At 42.7% G+C, this 17,688-nt stretch overlaps 1 protein-coding gene across 9 annotated transcripts in view; it reads left to right on the top strand.

The window, feature by feature from the left end:
• LOC119738081 (zonadhesin-like) overlaps nucleotides 1–17,688 on the top strand; it is a 90,191-nt gene that overhangs the window by 35,505 nt on the left and 36,998 nt on the right. For 8 of the 9 annotated variants that reach the window (XM_038212811.1, XM_038212812.1, XM_038212815.1 and 5 more), the window contains 15 exons: nucleotides 202–390; nucleotides 1,204–1,386; nucleotides 2,114–2,323; nucleotides 3,147–3,329; nucleotides 4,236–4,427; nucleotides 6,064–6,252; nucleotides 6,986–7,171; nucleotides 7,925–8,116; nucleotides 9,378–9,557; nucleotides 11,234–11,416; nucleotides 12,081–12,263; nucleotides 13,472–13,654; nucleotides 14,438–14,632; nucleotides 16,111–16,293; nucleotides 16,937–17,131. In XM_038212811.1, coding sequence (XP_038068739.1) covers nucleotides 202–390; nucleotides 1,204–1,386; nucleotides 2,114–2,323; nucleotides 3,147–3,329; nucleotides 4,236–4,427; nucleotides 6,064–6,252; nucleotides 6,986–7,171; nucleotides 7,925–8,116; nucleotides 9,378–9,557; nucleotides 11,234–11,416; nucleotides 12,081–12,263; nucleotides 13,472–13,654; nucleotides 14,438–14,632; nucleotides 16,111–16,293; nucleotides 16,937–17,131 — 2,826 coding nt within the window. The remainder of the gene's footprint in view (nucleotides 1–201; nucleotides 391–1,203; nucleotides 1,387–2,113; nucleotides 2,324–3,146; nucleotides 3,330–4,235; nucleotides 4,428–6,063; nucleotides 6,253–6,985; nucleotides 7,172–7,924; nucleotides 8,117–9,377; nucleotides 9,558–11,233; nucleotides 11,417–12,080; nucleotides 12,264–13,471; nucleotides 13,655–14,437; nucleotides 14,633–16,110; nucleotides 16,294–16,936; nucleotides 17,132–17,688) is intronic. The other variant, XM_038212810.1, reaches the window with a different exon arrangement.

Here is a 17,688-nt window from a genome sequence, read left to right as displayed (position 1 = left end):
TGTTTTGGACCACGAGCAATCGCTCTAGCCTATTTGTGACAGTAAAATTTTGCCTCGATCTAAATAAAAGCTGTGAAATTTGGGAGACATTGAAATGTCTCCCTAATGTCCGGTGTCTCCCTAAGTATGATAAATGATGAAAAATGTCTCCCAAAGGTACCATTAACAGGTATATCTCGCAATTTTTATTTATCCTGACAGTGCCTCCCCCACCCCCAAACTGCCCCACGGACACCGGTCTGACCTACCAGCACCGATCCCGATGGTACAGCAACTGCGGCTACTGCACGTGCCTGAATGGCGCCGTGTCCTGCGTGGAGGAATTCTGCCAGCCGCTGCAATGCGAGAACCAAGTCAAGCCTGCTGGAGCCTGTTGCCCTGTCTGTGTCGGTAGGTCTTCATTAAAGCAACCATGCAGGAACGATGCATACAAGATCTTAATGCTTGTTTTCGTTGGAAGTGATGAGAAAGTGGTAGTTTTTCAATTATTAGCAAATCCTTTCATCAATACATGTAAGAGGGCGCTATTTTGCTTTTGTCACACAAGGAACTTCTTGTCAAAAGTGCATATGAACAGTACAAAAATTAGTCCTTCAAAATTACCCACAACAAAAGTCTTGAAGAAATAATGGCCCCTACTATTGTCCAAACAAGCTGTTTTAACATGATAAACAAATAAAAAGTGGCACCTACTGCAAGAAAATGAAGAAAAGTTTGATATATATTTGTTCACAAAGCTATGGAGACACTACTGTTCTGCCTTGAATGACATCACGCTTTGGCTCATGAATATGAAAATTTTCATTAGCATACAAAATTAAACGTTGAAATTTCTCCCTTTTACTGCTACAAAAGAGGTGGAAAGTCATAGTTACGTTGCGAGAAAGCTGTTTTAAATGTATTTAAGTCGTAAAAATCCTATTACATGTACATGTTCCCCTTTTGTCATTATTTATCATTTTTGATGATTCAGGGTAAACTCAGGCAATTTGACAGTGACCCAGAACCTTAAGTCTTCACCACTTTGGTGTATGTGCGTCTTGTGCCATGTATCCACGTTGTGTCCATTGACTGACTGGCTATGGTGGCTTTTCACTGTTTATGCAGTGTGAATATTACACAATACAAAAACACTTTTTGTACATACTACACTTTGTTTACGCACTGCATAAACACTTCTTTTCTCCTTGTTGTCTTTCACAGAGGATACCAAGGCCTGTACCCTAGCCGGAACCACCTATGAACACCGAGCCGTCTTCCGTATCAACGAATGCTACGATTGCATGTGCTACGAGAGTGCCTTCTACTGCTGGGGCAGCGTGTGCCGCAAGCCGGCCTGTGAGAATCCCGTCAAGACTCCAGGCAAATGTTGTCTGGAGTGCCCAGGTAAATCATAACATGTTCTCTGCTGTTAAGATCTTTCACAGGCTTTGACTTTTAGTCCGACTTGCGATGGAATCAATTGTGAGTCACTCATAAGTCAAAAAACATATCAGTCACAAGGTAGTTACAAGCCAGTTACAACTCGATCACGAGTCACTCATAAGCACTCGTAAGTCAATCTGAAACTAATCGCAAGTTAGTCACAAGTCAATCCCAAGTCAGGCTCAAGTCAGTCTCAAGTCAATTACAAGTCAATCCCAAGTCAATCCCAAGTCAATCACAATTCAATCACAAATCAATCACAAGTCAATCACAAGTCAATCACGAGTCAATCATGAGTCAATCACAAGTCAATCACAAGTCACTCATAAGTCAGTCACTTCTCAGTCACAAGTAACTCGCAAACACTCACAAGTCAAACCTTAGTCAATCACAATGTCAAGTTGAAGTCTGCAACTGGGTTTGTTTTGCCTCCTGAAAAAAATGTTATCAATTAAAAAAGGAAGAAAATAAAGACTTAATCAAAATTTTGGCTCTCACATAAAAAGTCTCTAATTTCTTTACATATTTTTTCTTTTTGAAAGCATCATACCTGTAGAAGACAATGGCAAACTTGCTTGTGTGGTGCGGTCACGAAAGCCTATGTACACTGCGTCTCTGTTAGATGGACCTAACAGCATACATGAGAAGGACAGCCAAAAAATAATTGATTGTTTTGTTTCCCCTGCAGAAGACCCAGCAGTTGGCCCCAAAGCTGCAGACTGCATGATACCAGAGGACCGCGTCTACGCCCACGGCACCTTCTTCAAGACCGACCCGTGCCTGTTCTGCTCCTGCAACAACGGCACTGTCATCTGCAACCGGGAGCCCTGCGAGGCCAAGGCCTGCGACGCGGAGGGAGAGGTCACGTTGGAGGGAGAGTGCTGCAGCCGATGCAGATGTAAGGGGTGAAAGGTTAAGAGGTCGCCATTGAGAGGTCAACAGTTCAACTCGGAATTTACAGATCCAGTGAAATACCATTCCAGAGTTACTCCTATCTCAATAACTGAACTCTGTAAAATGTGTTTAGTCTTCCGAGATTCAAGCATCAAGATAGGCTTACACCAACATGAATTTATGGGTGCCAAACTGGGCACAGGCCTTAGTGGAGAAAATGCAAATAACTGAATGGGGTGATTTTTGTTTTCGATTTTCAGATTTATTGATATTTATAACCTTTGATATGTCTACCACACATATTTCAGAGAAATGGTAGAAAAGTCGTAGAATAAAAGCGTTTTTAAAGAAAACCAATTGGTATCTTTCATTTGCATGACTACAAAACTCGAGGGCCGTTTTATCAGTATTTTACTTTTTGACGTGTCGATAGGTGCAAACTTTAAACAGCCATAACTTGTCAACTGAATGTCCGATTGAAGTGAAACAAACAATATTGAAATGAGAATGTTATTCTCTTTCCTAATACCCGCAAACCCTCATTTTGACCTCTGTGCATTTTGCCAGAGCGACTCACAACTATTCTTTGGAGCTTTTAGATTAAAATAAATTTGGTGCACTTCATTTGGGGAAGACAGGACGGGGAAATTTGTAGTCGATTCTGGACAGGATCGTGACTCCTGGCCTGCCTCAGAATCGATTCCCAAAAAATATTGGAGTTTCTCGTGCCTTGTGTGGGGTGGCGTGGACATTGTGCTTTCAAGAAGAGTCGGGCTTACCTCGTCCCTTTTTGTTTGTTGTTTCGTTTTGGTCAACCCTCTTCTCAGCTGATATCAAGAAGTGTGTGGTCAAGGGAGAGACGTACTCGCACGACGACAGATGGCGTGTCGGCGATTGCAAGGAGTGCTACTGCGACAACGGCGTGGTCAAGTGCACGGACCTGACATGTCCAGAACTGACCTGTGAGGATGCAACCCAAAGCGAAGGCGAATGTTGCCCGACATGTCCAGGTATGCTAGATCAACCAATTGGACTGATTCGAACATTTATTGCACTGCTAAGGGTTTGCCATCAACGAGGCAACTTGCTGCATAGACTGTCCTGCATTTAATAACCACTTGTGACTTAAACTAAAACATGAAATGAACGCACCGCCACAGCTGCATTCTGCGCAACATCGCGCAGTACACGCACCGCCATAAAAGGAGTTGTTTACGACTTACTTGTGAGCTAGACACTCCATTTTATAAGCTAGAGGGTTGTTTTGAAAAACATGAAGTGAAATCGTTGCACAAAATCGTTATTGTTTTGTATTTTTGAATTGATTTTTTTTTACCGAAAAGGTATTTATGAATAAAAATAAACTTGTGCTTGGTTGGTATTAAATACTGTTTAAGACCAGCTGGAGTCTGGATGCTCGGGTAATTAGCATCCAGACTCCAACCTGGTCTTAAACAGAGTGTTCAAAACCTCCCAAGCACACATTTATTCCCTTATTTAAGCCCGACTATTTCTCAATCCACTCCTTTTTATCCCATTCAGTTTGGGTCCTTAAAATAAATCCAGAAATACAATCAGTTAAGTCTGACCTGGACATGCTGAATCTAGGTTAAGCATTGAAGTTGGTGACATCACAGGTTAGAGAGGCCCAAGCAATACACCCTTTCGCTTAATCGATTAATCGATTGTGTGGATTGAGAAATAGTCAGGCTTTATTGTTATACTTAATGATGAAGAAAAACAAACATTAAACAGTTTTAATTATTTGTTTTCTGAATGCTAATTTTTTTTGGCACACTCTGTACATGTATATCTCATGATTAGATCAGCTTGTAGCCTGATTTCCTTTAAAAAAAAAATCTGTACTCCGCAGGCTTTTCTTTTGTTTTAATGCTATCATTGCGTCTGCTTTTTAGCTGCACCGACAGCCGGCCCCCCGTGCACATTCGACGGCATGGAGTACACGGAAGGACAGCAGTGGCGCAAGGACAAATGCACCCTGTGTGAGTGCACGGCCGGCACGGTCAAGTGCACGGCTGACCAATGCCCGCCGCTGGACTGCGATAACCCAGTGACTGTCAAGGGTGAATGCTGCCGCGCCTGCCCAGGTAAGTGTACCTAGCCCCCTCCCCCAACTCTCATTCCGTCTCTTGATTGGCCAAGATCACATTACATGATATTCAGTAATTTTACTAAATTACCGTACCAGTCAAAAAAGACTATACCACAGCTGCCTCGCAATGAAAAGCAATATACACATAACACCAATGTAGCAACCACAGGTCTGCACATATGCATATTATTGTTCTCATGCTTCAGAGAGTATTGTGCAAGCATTTTGTGAAGCAGTCATTTGGAAAAGTGCAAGTAAATTTCAGAGGAAGAAGTACCTTTAAACTGGATTTTGATTTCATTAATTACATTTTGTCCAAAAACAAAATGAGCAGATTCTTGGTTTGAGGCCTTGTAAAATGCAACTTTTCCTCGGATCAGCTGATTTCCTCTTTTTTCATTTCCCATGTGTGCCATTGAAAATAGAAAAACACTGTACAAAGTCTTGGAAAGATTAGAATTTCCTCTTTTTTTGTGACTTCCCAGTTGCATGCCGATTAAATAGTATACACATATAGACTGACAATGAGGTCACTAGTGCACAGTTTATGTGCCCCGAGGGACTGTGAGTGACCAGAAGAGGGTCCTATTTCCTGGGGCTGAAGGCCGAGGGAAATAGGACCCTCTTCTGGTCACTCACAGGCCCGAAGGGGGTTCTTGACGTGCACTGGGGACCGAATTATGCCAGTCCATATGTGTTTTATAACTCGCCTCTTTCCAAAATATAAAATAAGAAAAGAAAACTCTGGGTTTTTATCATTGAACTGTTTTGATTCTATAAGCAATTCAACAATTAAAGGAACACTTTTAGTTGCCCTGGATTACATTTTTGAGTTTGAGTTTTGTCAGAGGTGCAAGAGGTGCGTTATAAACTGCTTTAACTTATGGGGCAGTAAAACTAGCCTCCCTGATCCGTGGAGCACTCTATTCTTCCTTGGCTTCAATTTGGGAGAAAAAAAACAGAATGCACCATAGAACATATGGGGGAATAGTTTTACCACATCACTTGAGGCAGTTAGTATTTGTGTAAGATTCAATGGGTCTGCAGAAAAAAAACAACTACACAAAGAAATAACCCGCTTCAAATATTTGAGGCAGACAAATCTACAGGTATGTGCAATGTACTAATTTTATTATTTTTAGATTCTCAACCAACCTGTATGGGTTTTTCTTAATTTGTTTAATTCATGTTTACTGTGATTTTGATGTTTTTAATATTGTAAATTATCATGCAAGTTGACCTTCGGGTTACAATGTGATAATGTGAATAAAATATACCATACCATATATGTACATCAGATTCGAACCAGCCAACCGATCCCGTTAGCTTGGTGATCGAGTGGTAAGACGTCTGCACTAGAAAGCAGGAGGTCGTGGGTTGAGTCCCACCTGAGTAATTTTTTCCAACTTTCACTCGGCAGGTAACATACCGAGTATACAGTATTTATACATCAGTGAAGGGCAAAACCTAATTTGAATTAAAATCAAGTTTATTCACTCTTAATTGGAGTTTCAAACATCAAACTTTTCATGTACTTTAATAATTCCAATCTTTGGAACGATGTTCCTCGGCAAGACTCTTGAACCACTCTCTAAAATGGATGTTACTTCCTCTTTTTTTTTTTTCCTCAGAGGTTGCCAAATCCTGTGAGATTGACGGCAAGATCTTCAAGCACGGCGAGGTGTTCCGTGACGAGAGTTGCCGGGATTGCCTGTGCTACAACGGCGCCAAGACATGCACCCTGAATAACTGCCCCGCCCTCAGCTGCAGCCGAGCCAATTCCTTCCTGGTCACGGGCGAATGCTGCCCTCAATGTCAGGGTAAGGGACAGTCCGAACTTGTGTGCAGCCATTCGCTTAATATGCACCGCCCCATCCAAGATTTTGACAAGGAGCACAAAATTCATTGAGCGTTGTCGGAAGCATGTGTTGCGTGTGCACGTGTTGCGTGTGCACGTGTTGCGTGCGCACGTGTTGCGTAGACGTGGAAATATTGACTCAAGGTCACTGGTAATCAACATTGATCCATTGAGAAATCAAAGAAGTCACTGGCGCCCTTGGCAAGCAGGAGGGGGAGGTGGTAAAAACAAAGTACAACAACTGAACAAAAGTTTCTAATTTATTTCAATGAAGTGCATTTTTCTGTAGTGGAGTTACTAGCAATAGGCTGGGCAGTTTAGGACGGTAAAGTGACTTAACAGTTAACTGTTCTCCAAATAAGGGGGACGAACCTGTGTTCACAGGAACGGAGCGCCCATCTCTCTTTCGTTAGCGATTGGGCCAGACTCATTATGCTGCTGTGGGGGGATTGCAACACCTCCTTCACAGCGAGTCTGTTACCTTCCCAGCATTGAATAATGGCGGTACCCATTTAACACCTGGGTTGAGAGGAGTAATTGAGGTAAAGCGCCTTACTCAAGGGCACAACACGCATGTCCACGATGGGGCTCGAACCAACAACCTCACGATCATGAATCCTGTGCTCCACCGCTAGACAACACGTGCCCAAATAAGCAAATATAAAAACAAGTTTCTGAAACATTTTGTCTTCCAGGTGATTCTAAGAGAGCCTGCGAGGTCAACGGCCTGAAGTACTCTGACGGCCAGCAATGGCGCCGCGGTAACTGTGAAAGCTGCCGATGTGAGCAAGGTCAAGTCTCATGCACAGTGAAGGAATGTCCCATCGCCACCTGTGAGAATCCTGTGCTACCCGAGGGTGAATGCTGCCCAAAATGTCCAGGTATATGGGAGCCCTCTTTTGAGTAATGAATCTTATGACAAAGTAGACAACTGGGGTTTTTTTTGTGAGTCGAGGTCCATGACTTTCATTTTGAACCCCTTCCGTAATTGAAATTCTGAGCTCCAATGCTTTTGGTCATTGATAGGCGCGTCTTCGGTGTTTACGCTGGTCAGCGTTTACAGACGTACATCCCAGGGTACATTGCGCACCCTGTGGCCAGTGTAGCTACACAAGGCAGAAAGGATGAAAATATTCAGAAATCTATGAGAACAATCAAAGTGATGTAATTGGGAGGAGATGTACTCGCGTATCCGTTAGGTCATCGTGCATAAACTTCTGAAATACATCACGTGATTAGCCCTGAACCAATAGAATTTCACAATCTTAAACCATGTTTTTTTTAAGTAAGATTTCAGGCTTTGCATGGTGGAGATAATAAATAATGAAAGGTTTGCGGAAACACCATGTGCTAATAATTTCTCAACAAAGAGAATGGTTCTGAAAAAAACCAGCGGTATAAACTCAACGTTCCGGTCAGTAAGCTCTGACCGTCTTCAGGAGACTTCATGTTTTTTTGTTTTAATTTGTGATGGTTGTTTTTTATGTGTTGAAAGACAAAAATCGATTGTAAAATTTTACACCTCCATGGTGCAGAAATTCCATCGCAGATCGTCGACTCTTTTACCTGTTGTTGAATCAAATTTCAATTGGCCAGCCTACCTGACTTTTTTCGTTGGTTTACTGCAACCTCAGACGATCTGAAGTCCTGTTCAGTGGAAGGCGAAGACAAGCCCCACGGCTTCTGGGGAGTTGTGCGCACCGGCGACAAGTGCCAACAGTGCGAGTGTACCAACGGTGAACTCGAATGCGTGACGGACTTCTGCCCGCCACCAGACTGTGAGAATCCGGTTTCGCATGAAGATTCCTGCTGCCAGTCTTGTCCTGGTGAGTAACGAGTTTACTTCATTTTCATTCATATCAAGAGGTGGTGCCTTTTTTTTTTTTCAGTAGCAACCCCTCCCCCAACACTAACACAGTGCGTTCTGTACATAGTAATGGACATCAGACAAGCTTTGCGTTTTGGGTCCTTTTTTTTTTTTTTTTTTTTAATATTTAGATTACGGCTATTTTGGATCCCCAGGTCGGGCAGCGAGCGGGAATTTAAAAAAAGAAAATCCACACGTGTAGGAGCGCCCGTTACAGCGCTCCTATAATGGTGTGCCCAGTATTCGGACACGGTAATTCAGATACGAAAGTGCTCAAACGAAATGTCGTCATTCAGTTTTACTGTGTAAAACTTATCACAAGTTGCCTGGGTAAAGTTATTAAACTTTAAAAATAAAAAGTAATTAACTTAAAAAAATAAAAAGTAACAATTATATCGAGCTGGAAAAAAGAGGAAAATTTTGCCCGAACAACTCACCTGTACGGAGCGCGCCGCGGCAGAATCAGCCTAGCAGTGCAGCATGCACAGCATGAAATGCCATATGTTGACGTGCATGACAGAACTATAAAAAGGAACTTAAAGTGATTTCGTGGGTTAAAACCCACGAAATCACTTAAAAATTACAAACATCAACAAGGAGAAATCAACTCTGCAGACTTTCATTTCTTATCTTGTTCCGAATGATGTTTGCTTTTTGTTTAGTTTTCGTCACTAAATATCGAAAAAGCACGTGTACATTGATCAGGCGATGCATGGTCGCATGGCCCACTAGTGCTAGTGCAGCTTGTTTCTATCCAGGTCGTTCTTCCTATATTTTTGGTAACGGGAACCGGGGCTGAAATGTAAAACACGCCTTTCTCTATTTTTGGGCTAGACGCTGGAATTCAAATTTAAAAGTGAATCAAAAGCTTGTGGTTACTACTTAGAAGGAAAAAATATTTTTTTTTTTTTTAATTCAAAAGTAGATTTTTTGGGTGGCAATTTTTAGGTTTTTTTTTTGTTTCAGATTTTTTTCGGCGGCAATTCCATAATCCAAAAGTAATAAAATAGACCTTATTGGGAATAACGACACATAAAGGAGGGGGGGGGGGTGTGGGGCGTGGCTCAAGGAAAGATTTTTCCGTCTCGTTTCAGTATATAATCCCATTCTTACGAAACCATTTGTAGATTTTGTTTCTCTGGACCTTAAAATGCTGGATCTTTCGATGAGCTATTTTGGTCAACGATGGTCTGATTCCAAATACTGTCGTTTTCCCTCAGATGATAATACCTGTGTGTACAAGAACTATCGCTACGTCCATGGGGAGTTTGGGCACAAGGATGAGTGTACGACGTGCCAGTGCTATAACGGCACCATTGTGTGTGACCCGGAGGCCTGCCCTGTGCTGACCTGCACCGAGGTGGTCAAGGTGGATGGCGAATGCTGCCCTCGCTGCAACGGTAAGTGCCAGGTCTTATATTTCGCTCGCACCCCCCGCCCTGCAAACAGGGCTGGGATACGCTGATGAGCTTCACAGAATCTTGTGAAGGAAGTGGGGATGGCATTCTGGGTAACTTATTATGACCTTATGTATAAAGCATCTGGCTGCCGCTGTTTAAGACCGCAGTTAGCCAATGCGCGCAAACGCTGTCTGGAACCTTTTCCATAGAAATGCACACATTCTATACCGGATGTGATTTCTTTTTCATTGCGGACTATGTGGACAACTTTTGAGTGTCACATAATACGCAATTTGACCCATCGTGAATTTGAAACGGAGCCTGAGCAAGTGACAAGAATTGAAAATTTACAAAACAGATACATTTTACAGATTTTCCCACATTTTTATGCTTTTCAACCAAAAAAAAAAGCCTTTATGAGTGGGAATAAAGCAGTGATGACTCAGTCTGAAACGGCCGTTTAAAACCTTGCAGGGTCATGGCCATGATGACAGGTCACAGGTCACGCAAAATCTACCCATTCAGAGTGTAAATTCATCAGCGTCCTGTTTGCAGGGCAGGGCATATGAGCGAAGGTTTTATATAATTTGCTAGGTAGACTGGAGGTGACAAATTCAACATCATCTGACACTCACATGTCATAATCTTGTTCAGTTTACCAGAGAAACATAAAAGGTACTTTAAAATCAAATGGATTTTCATTTTTGTCTTTAGTAGCTCAGAAACTTTTGCAGTACAGTCTTGCAAGAATAACTGGCAGTTTGCAAACCAACAGTTTCAAACAACATGCTATGTTTCTCGTCAGGTAACAAACAGTGCATAGATTTAGAGCGTAAGGTTGAAACTATTTGCAACCGGGGAACATGGTGCTTGTGTTCTTGGGCAAGACTCTTCTCACACAAGTATAAATGGGTGCCTGCGCAAGTAGAGACCAAATTGCGCTGATCTCGAGCTGCTGCAGAAAAATGGTCTCATTCCTGATGAACAGGGGCAATAATTGTAAAGCGCTTTGAAACCTTAGGTTTAAATCGTTATATAAGCACCACATCGTCGTTATACTATAAGGAAGAAAACATGTGTGTGTGTGAGTATGTGTGTTCACAAGTTCCTCAGCTGCGAAGCAGGTGATAACTGTGCAGTGGACGACTGGTGGCGAAGCCTTGCTTCCCCCGTGTAGCGGGTGAGGCAAAGCCTCGTTATGATTATAATTATTAGGATTATAATAATAACAATTACCCTGGATTGGACATTTGGGAGACATCCCCATAGACTTGTGCACAAAATTTTTCAAACTTAAATGTGCCCTAACCCAATACATATTTCCTTATCCTTTTTCTACGAATTTCGGTATGTTTACTAATTAGACCACGAGCAACAAATATAATCTAATTGCAACAATAGAATTGGGCCTCTAAAGGGGGGCTGTGACATTAGGGAGACATCAAAATGTCTCCCTAATGACCGATGTCTCCCATCGTGGGAAGAAATTATGATAACGTGTCTCCTTAGTGGTACCTTTCCACCTATAATTATAGTAATTTCATTATTATGATTATAATAACACGTAACTCTCAAAATGATATGTATTGTCACTTTGTGTCACTGCAAACTTGCAATTATTGCAAACCTCGGTCTTGTTGGATTGTGATTTTGAACCATTTAATCCCCACCAACAGACGAAACCAAAGTCTGTAACTACGGCGGCGTGGACTACAATAACGGCGAGTCCTGGCAGGCTGACCCCTGCTCTCGCTGCCAGTGCAACGACGGTTCAGTCAGCTGCGATTACCAGAACTGTCCGGGTACCACCTGCGACAGCCCGACCAAAGCGGCAGGAGAGTGCTGCAGACGTTGCCCCGGTAAACACAATAGAACCCCCCAAAAATGAACTGGATTCGAACCAGTCACCTCTGGATTACAATACCACTGCACATACCAACATGTGGTACAATATCTTGGCTCTGCTAAACCACAGCATTCTCGGCTTACAATCGCCATTTGGTGTTAACCACGCTAGCAGACAACATTTGTGCTAACACTGTAAGCACAGAATCCTTAGTAATGGGAAGTACGCTGCGCACAAGCCAACATTCCTCTCTAATCCATGAAATACGCTTACCGTAAGCACAGAATTTTCTGCTACAGTAAGCGGGGATTTTTTTTAAATAGTAAGCAGATCCAAGAAATTGGGCAGTGATGTGGCAATCAAGGGATTACTGGTTAAATCCGGTTCAAGATTTAATTTTCTGGTTTTTGTTTTCTCTATTTGTTTTCTGATAGAGTTGCTACTCATCGCTTCGGTGAAAATTGTTTATATGAATAAAAAAAAATTATTTAAATCTCATAAATGTTTTTTTTTGTCATCATTCAAATGCCATCTTAAGACTCATCTTTTCAATCTTTCATTTGAACCACAGTGATTTACTAGTGACCGGCGCCTTTTTGAACGGTCCTCCAGATACTGTGCGCCTTATAAATTCTCAGTTATTATTAGTATTATTAAATTTGCTGGCCTTTTCACAGGGGACCCACCACCATGCGACACCGAGCGCGGCATGTACAGCCAGGGGGAGACGTGGCGTCAACTCAGATGCGTCACATGTACGTGCCTGGACGGGGAGGAGGATTGCCGCAACGAAATGTGCCCCCTGCTGACCTGCGCCGACCCACAGAGTGTCGTCGGAGAATGCTGCAGGAAATGCCCATGTAAGTTTCTTCCTTTGCAAGTTTTAAAGACCGGTTTGCTCTTCGTGCCACACTTGAACACGAAGCAAATTTGACAACACTAAACATTTGGTGTTGAGGTTTGAACAAAAGAAATTGACTGGAGCAGGGTTTGAACCAGCGACCTCCAGATTGCCATACCGGCAATCCACCAACTGAGCTATCCAACCCTAAGTTGGTGGTTCCCCATTTTGTCAGTGTCTTTGTTCAAGGGGTGCTAGTCAGAAGCCATAAACCCGTATGCATGTAGCGAGGGATCACGCCCGATGTCATGATGCTGGCAATATTAGCAATGCCGCAAACCTGGGAATTGATGAAGTTTCAGTTTGCAAACAGAGGAAATATTGTTTTTGTCCAGTAAAGCACACAAAAAAATACATGGAACTTAAGTTTGAATTGTGCAATTCCAGTATAGACACGCATGTACTTTTCCTATACCTGCCAGATCTTCCTTTTTTTTCCAGACTTCTTTAGAAAACTAGTATAATAATCGAGTTCATCGCAAATCCATCGCAAATTTAGTCTCAAAATCACAAGTCCATTCATGTAACAAAGGAATGCTGCTGTCATGGTTCTTTTGAAATGCTAATGACTTGAATTGGGACTGGAGGACTTGTGATGGACTTGTGATGGACTTGTGACGCCATTTGTAAGGACTTGTGAAGGCTTGTGACAGACTCCACAATTACATTGTTGAAAACTTACCCCTCTATACAGACTGTAGCTCAAAACACCTTGGTACGTGAAACTGTAATACCTATGATCTGTCCTGTTTCAAGAGGAATGTTAATTCTAATACCTTCAGTTTTCCTGAGTACCTACTCTTCTTTTGATTTCTCTTGCGGCCCTGTACCTTGAGTGGCTTGAAACCTTGTTCAGGGCAAATATGCATAAAACTCCTTACAAACACTTACAAACTCTTACAAGTGTGTATTTGCCTGCAATCGAGGACCCCCTATTGTCCCTCTTTTGTTTGTACTTCAACTTTTTAGGAAGACCTCCTATATGTTTTGTACACATCGCCAAATTGGGGACCTTCAGGAATTGGGGACCCTATTGTCCTCTATTGTTCAACGTCCCATATTGAATGCAGAAACAAACTCACTGACAGAGCCTGCTCGAGTTGCCAGTTCAAAGCCAGCGTCAGTACTAAAGAAAACACTCTTTTCTGTTTGTTTGTTTTTTCCCAGCGGAGACTCGATCATGCGTAGTGGGAGGCGTCACCTACGCCCACAAGGAGATGTGGCAACCCTCCCCCTGCCGCAACTGCCAATGCAACGACGGCACCGTGGTCTGCACGGATCAGACCTGCCCAGAGCTAACCTGCCCGGAACCTATTCAGCTGGACGACATCTGCTGCCCTAGATGCCCAGGTAAAGCATGCTCATTTCTGTTTCTCTTAAAAGTAGCCTGACAGTTACTTGCAAGTGACCATATTTCTAAGGGTTGCTCAGGTTTGTGAATTGATAGCTTCTTTACCTTCAACCTGTGGACCATAGTTCAGATCCCACCATCTTTTTAATTTTAGTACGTATCCACTCCGAGCGTGATATTCATGCCCCATGTTAGTTATTTTTGAAGGAAGAGTACAGGGCCGAATTTCATAAGGGTCATTCTACAAATTTCGGGTGCAAAGTGTGACACTTTTCCTGTGTTCCTGTCCCTCTTACCATGGTACTTTGTAAATTATGATTCAAGTATCATTAAAAAAAAAATGACTTAGTACTTTGCTATTCATTATCATTCTTGGAGGATAACTGCATTAAGGAGTGCATCAGAATTGTAAAATTATAGATGTCAGATGTAACATAAACAGGAAAAAAAGTGGACCCCAAATGTATAGAATGACCGGTGAGGTTGTTTAGCACAGAATATTGCTATGCAAGAATCAACTAAAAAGAAGTCACAAGTAAAATACATTGCATGGCTGTAAACTATTGTCTCTGGAGCTATATTTTTTAAGTGTTAAGCAGCTTTACGTGCTTAGCAGGTCCGTGAAATTGGCGCCAAGTCTGAACTATTTTGTGAAGAAAAAGTTCACGTCCATTTTAGATTAGAGAGCAGTTTCTCAAATAATTATGATTATATTTATTTATTCACTCCCACCCAGCACAAAACCAACCATCTTATTTTTTTTTAACTTTGCCATGGTGCAGGTGAGCTGGTCTACAAAACTTGCATGGACATGGACCAGACGTACTCACACCAGCAGGAATGGCGTCGGGATGCCTGCACCACCTGCAGCTGCAACGACGGCATCGTGACCTGCAACACCGAGAACTGCCCCGTGCTGCAGTGCGAGGGAGGTGAACCCGTCGCGCAGGAGGGACAGTGCTGCAAGGTCTGCCCAGGTTAGTAGTTTACCATCATAAGTACATCACAAGTTCATCACAAGCATATCACAAGTACACCATAAGTCCAGTCACAAGTACACCGCACGTCCAGTCACAAGTACATCACATGTCCAGTCACAAGTACATCACAAGTTTATCACAGGTTCATCACAAGTGCATTTCATTCCTTTGATAAGAACATCACAAGTCCAGTAATAAGCACATCACAAGTCCATCATAAGTCCATCACAAGAATATCACAAGTACATCACAAGTCCATCATAAGTTCATCACAAGCATCACAAGTCCATCATAATTTCATCACAAGCATCACAATTCCAGTCATAAGCACATCACAAGGTCCATCATAAGTCAATTAAAATTCCAGCCACAAGCAGGTCACAGTCCATTCATAAGCAAATCACAAAAGCATCACTGGCCTGGTACAAAGTAATAAATGTGAAACTGCATAATACAGCTCAATGTTTGTCACGTCGCTTTGATGTTACCTATTCTCAAGATTGTGCTACTTCTGATACTCATTTTGATGACACGACAAATCATTTTGCCAACAAAAATGGCAAAGGAGGGAGGGCTGGTCAACCACCTCTCTCACAAGTCAAGTCACGAGACATCCAGTCCTAAGTCAACGCCCAAGCTATTCAAATGAACCGTGACAAAGGTAGTCCTTTGTTATTGTTCATCCGTGTTAATAATAATCGGCATTTAAGAACGCTCTTTTTAGTACACTAAATCACAGCGCTTACAGTATTATTATTATCCCTGATCATTGGGCCAATTTAACATTCCAAATACCATCTCAGCTCCCTGGGGAGTATACAGCTTGATGCTGCCTGTTAGGCGCAAGCAAGCTAAATCAATCACATAACCATCTCTGCCCTCACAGGTACCCATTTACCCCTGGGTGGAGAGAAGCAATGAGTGACAAAGTGCCTTGCTCAAGGGCACACGCACCATGACCCCGCCAGGACTCGAACCCACAACCTGCAGCTTTACCCACAGACCATGAATCAGTGCCCTTAACCACGAGGCCACAGCACTCCACTCATGAAATGGACTTACTCATGAAATGGACTTGTGATTTACTTGGTACCAGCTAGCGCTGCTTAACAGTGAGCAGAACAGTCATGCTTACTATAGAAGAAAATCTTGCTGAGCTTAAGCACGATTTCATGACATGGATGTGCTAATGGTTGCGCACATGTATTGGGATTTCTATTGTTACGTCACTGATTTAAGCAACTTTTCCTCTGGGGTTAAGCGTGTTTACTGCGCTTACTGCTTACAGTCGCCATGAAATCCCTAGGCTCTGTTAGCACCAATCAGCTATTAAGCAGCACTATGAAATGGGACCCAGACTTTTGATGTGCTCGTAATCTACCATAAGTGCTGCAACTTTGAAATTGTCCACTACATCGCAGTCTGTGAACATTAAAGTTAAGTTTCCAGCCTTGCTGTTGTTGTTTTTTTCACAGAGGAAGCCCAGCAATGTGAGGTCGACGGCGAAACTTACGAGCACGGCAGGACATGGCGGGACGGCGACTGCCGCGTCTGCAGCTGCAAGAACGCCCAGGTCAGCTGCGACACGGAGGGCTGCACAGCGCCAGACTGCGACAACCCCATCACGGTGGAAGGCAAATGCTGCCTGCAGTGCCCGGGTAAGTAACAAGTCATTTTGGGCCTTAAAGGGAATATACATCATTTGCTTTTGCTGTAATTTTCAGAAATGGATGGAATAGGGGGGTTGGAAATATATAGCAAATATAGTTACACTGACCTTTTTGAGGTTTTGGGTTCAAAAATGCTATAAAAAAACAAGAAAAACAATCATTTTCCTGTAGTCTGATTCCCTGACTCCATTTAAGAAGAAACAGAGCAGTTTACATATATTGGGGAATTGTAAGGTCAGGGAACCAGTCTAGCTGGCTTGTACCCGTTCATAGGTGCGTAATCGATTGCAAACAAGTGCGATGGTCAACTGGGGCCAGTATTTGAAAAAAAGCCAGTTTTTTCCAACGCTGATCGGCCGATCAGCGTTGGAAATTGATACAAAAATACCACTTTTCTTGAGAATGACAGTATACCAGGTGCCATGATTTTACAGGATGCTTAACACTGTCATTCACTAACAGTCCAGCAAGGTATTTCAAGATGATTTGGTAGTTTTATTTTTTGATGTTTGCAAATGTTGTATTTTCCCTTTAATGCCCCTTGAATGCATATTACCTAATTCTACCTATATTTATATTTTACAAAAAATACTATGTTTTAAAATCGGTTGTCTGATTGTTCCCAACCCAGAGGTTGCACCAGCCCGTGACTGTGAATACAAGAACAACTTCTACCCTCACAGCTACCGCTGGAACCCCGACGTCTGCACGCAGTGTAACTGCAACGACGGCACGGTCAGCTGTAAGGACATCCAGTGCCCGGAGATCTTGTGCCCCAGCCAGGAACAGACCATACTGGAAGGAGAATGCTGCCCTGTCTGCCCAGGTAAGAATCAGGGCCCAATTGCAGAGCGGAAAAAAGTGCTTAGCGAACCTCATGCACTGGTTATATGTTTATTGTTATTAAGCAAAGGCTGCATCCGAGTTTCTTGTCTAGAGCTATTGTCTAGGTCTTGGCCCTTAACAACTGCGTGGGAACGAGCTGACAATACACGTAGCCGTAGCTCTGGAAGCCCGTTTCGGACAAGGCCAATCATACTGGGAGAGAGTAATGCCCTCTCTTCCCAGTTTAGAATCAGGGCCCATTTCACGAAACTGCCTAACAAGTTTCTTGGACTGGTAATGTGGTTTTTGCTAAAGTAAACATTATCTGCACTTAGAAAATTTAAACCTTTTTAACAAGGGGCACATATTTTTGAACCCATCGTGAGCCCCACAAATTTGGTTGCTGTATCACAAGCTCAGAACTAGCGGACGATTAGCAAGCAGGAGGTCATGGGTTCGAGTCCCACCTGGGAAAGCTTGTGAACTTTTTTCTCGTGATCTCATTGAAGGGCAAAACCAGTATTGGCTTAATGTATTTACATGTCCCTTATGCACATC

Source organism: Patiria miniata, unplaced genomic scaffold (assembly GCF_015706575.1).
Source record: "Patiria miniata isolate m_02_andy unplaced genomic scaffold, ASM1570657v1 HiC_scaffold_3, whole genome shotgun sequence".
NCBI lineage: Eukaryota > Metazoa > Echinodermata > Asteroidea > Valvatida > Asterinidae > Patiria > Patiria miniata.
This window is presented reverse-complemented; position numbering and strand designations above follow the sequence as displayed.